We start from the raw sequence: 1,364 nt of genomic DNA on the forward strand, positions 1-1,364 counted from the left end.
ATCTTCTTATATGGATACAATAAAAGGAAAAGAAAGAAGGGGAAAAATGTTTCTCCTTGTTGTGAGAACTCTGAGGATTTACTTTCTTGTGTATATCACACAGCACTGTTAGGCATAGTCATCATGCACATTATATCCCTAGTATTTATTTACCTTCTATTTGTAAATTTGTACCTTTTGACCACCTTCTGTTAATTTCCCCCAATTGGTTGTTTTAATAAACCAATTTAATACAAAATTTAACTTGGAACATTGATGTATTTTTATTAGATAACACATGTGAATAATCACCTTACCCAAATAAGAACTATTAGGTATATTTATAGGGAGAAGGTAAACAATGACTTAATAATTTTAACCATCATTACAATAATGACTCTGTTTACTCTTTTTTTTTTTTTTTTACGAGGCAAAGAACTTTATTAATCTTGTTTCAAACTTTATTCCCAGGCTTCTTCAGCTTAATTAGCTGCAAAGAATGAATTGTGTATAAGCAAAAACTGAAAAGAGCTGCAGTGTCCAAGAGGCTTGGGCTTAAAAATATTAGAGATCTAGAATTTATCAGATCCATGAACAAAATTTTTAAAAAGCAGTCATAATATAAAATAGCAGCTCCCAGTAACTTCTTCAAGTTTATCTTCTTCAGAAGTTGACTCATCTCTGCTTCATTCTTGGAAGCTTCATCAAAATTCTCCGTAAGATCTGGAACTTTATCATCATTATCTTCTCCAGTAGCAAGTGGTGCCTTTCCATCCACAGATTGTTTGGGCAGAGCTTCAGCCAGCCTTCTTAACCTAGTCAGACTGTCTGCACCAAGTTGGTTTAAGATAATGGGCAGCATTTCTGTCAGCTGCTTTGTCTCAGCGTGGCCTGTCATGGTGAAAGTGATCACTGCCAGGGATGCCTGAACTTTAGGGTTGTTAAAGTGGGTCACTGTTCCGTGGTTTGTGAACATACTCACTTCTTCAATACCAGAGATATTGTTTACCCCTGACTTCTTTAAGGAGAACTGAAGTTTTTTTATCATCTGCTGTAGCTGTTCTATGAACCACCTTCTTCTTTCGGGGAGCACTTCCTTTCCCACCAACGCGCAATTGTGCTTGCAGTTTGGTGAGTTTCTCTTGGTTCTTGACCGTTTCTTTCATCTTGTTGGAGCGGAAATGGGACCGCGCCTGGGACTAGGGTTGGCACTCAGGGGGTCTCGGGTGGGCCAGCTGAAATTAGGCGCCTAATTCTGTTTATTCTTCTTCAAGTGTCATCCTAAACACTTTTACATTGCATTTTTTGTTTGCTTTAAATTGTTCAGTACACACACAGGTACACAGAAACACACAATGAAGCAGGGGCTACTAGGAAATACTACT

General features: G+C 37.8%; 1 protein-coding gene across 1 annotated transcript; it reads right to left on the reverse strand.

Moving 5' to 3' along the window:
- Nucleotides 1-433: 433 nt before the first annotated feature.
- Nucleotides 434-1,145, reverse strand: LOC122229201 (transcription factor BTF3-like). Its single transcript, XM_042954310.1, is given in 2 exon segments — nucleotides 434-1,021; nucleotides 1,023-1,145. Coding segments are annotated over 2 exon segments (711 nt in total).
- Nucleotides 1,146-1,364: the final 219 nt, after the last annotated feature.

This window comes from Panthera leo, chromosome A1, assembly GCF_018350215.1.
Source record: "Panthera leo isolate Ple1 chromosome A1, P.leo_Ple1_pat1.1, whole genome shotgun sequence".
Taxonomy (NCBI): Eukaryota; Metazoa; Chordata; class Mammalia; order Carnivora; family Felidae; genus Panthera; species Panthera leo.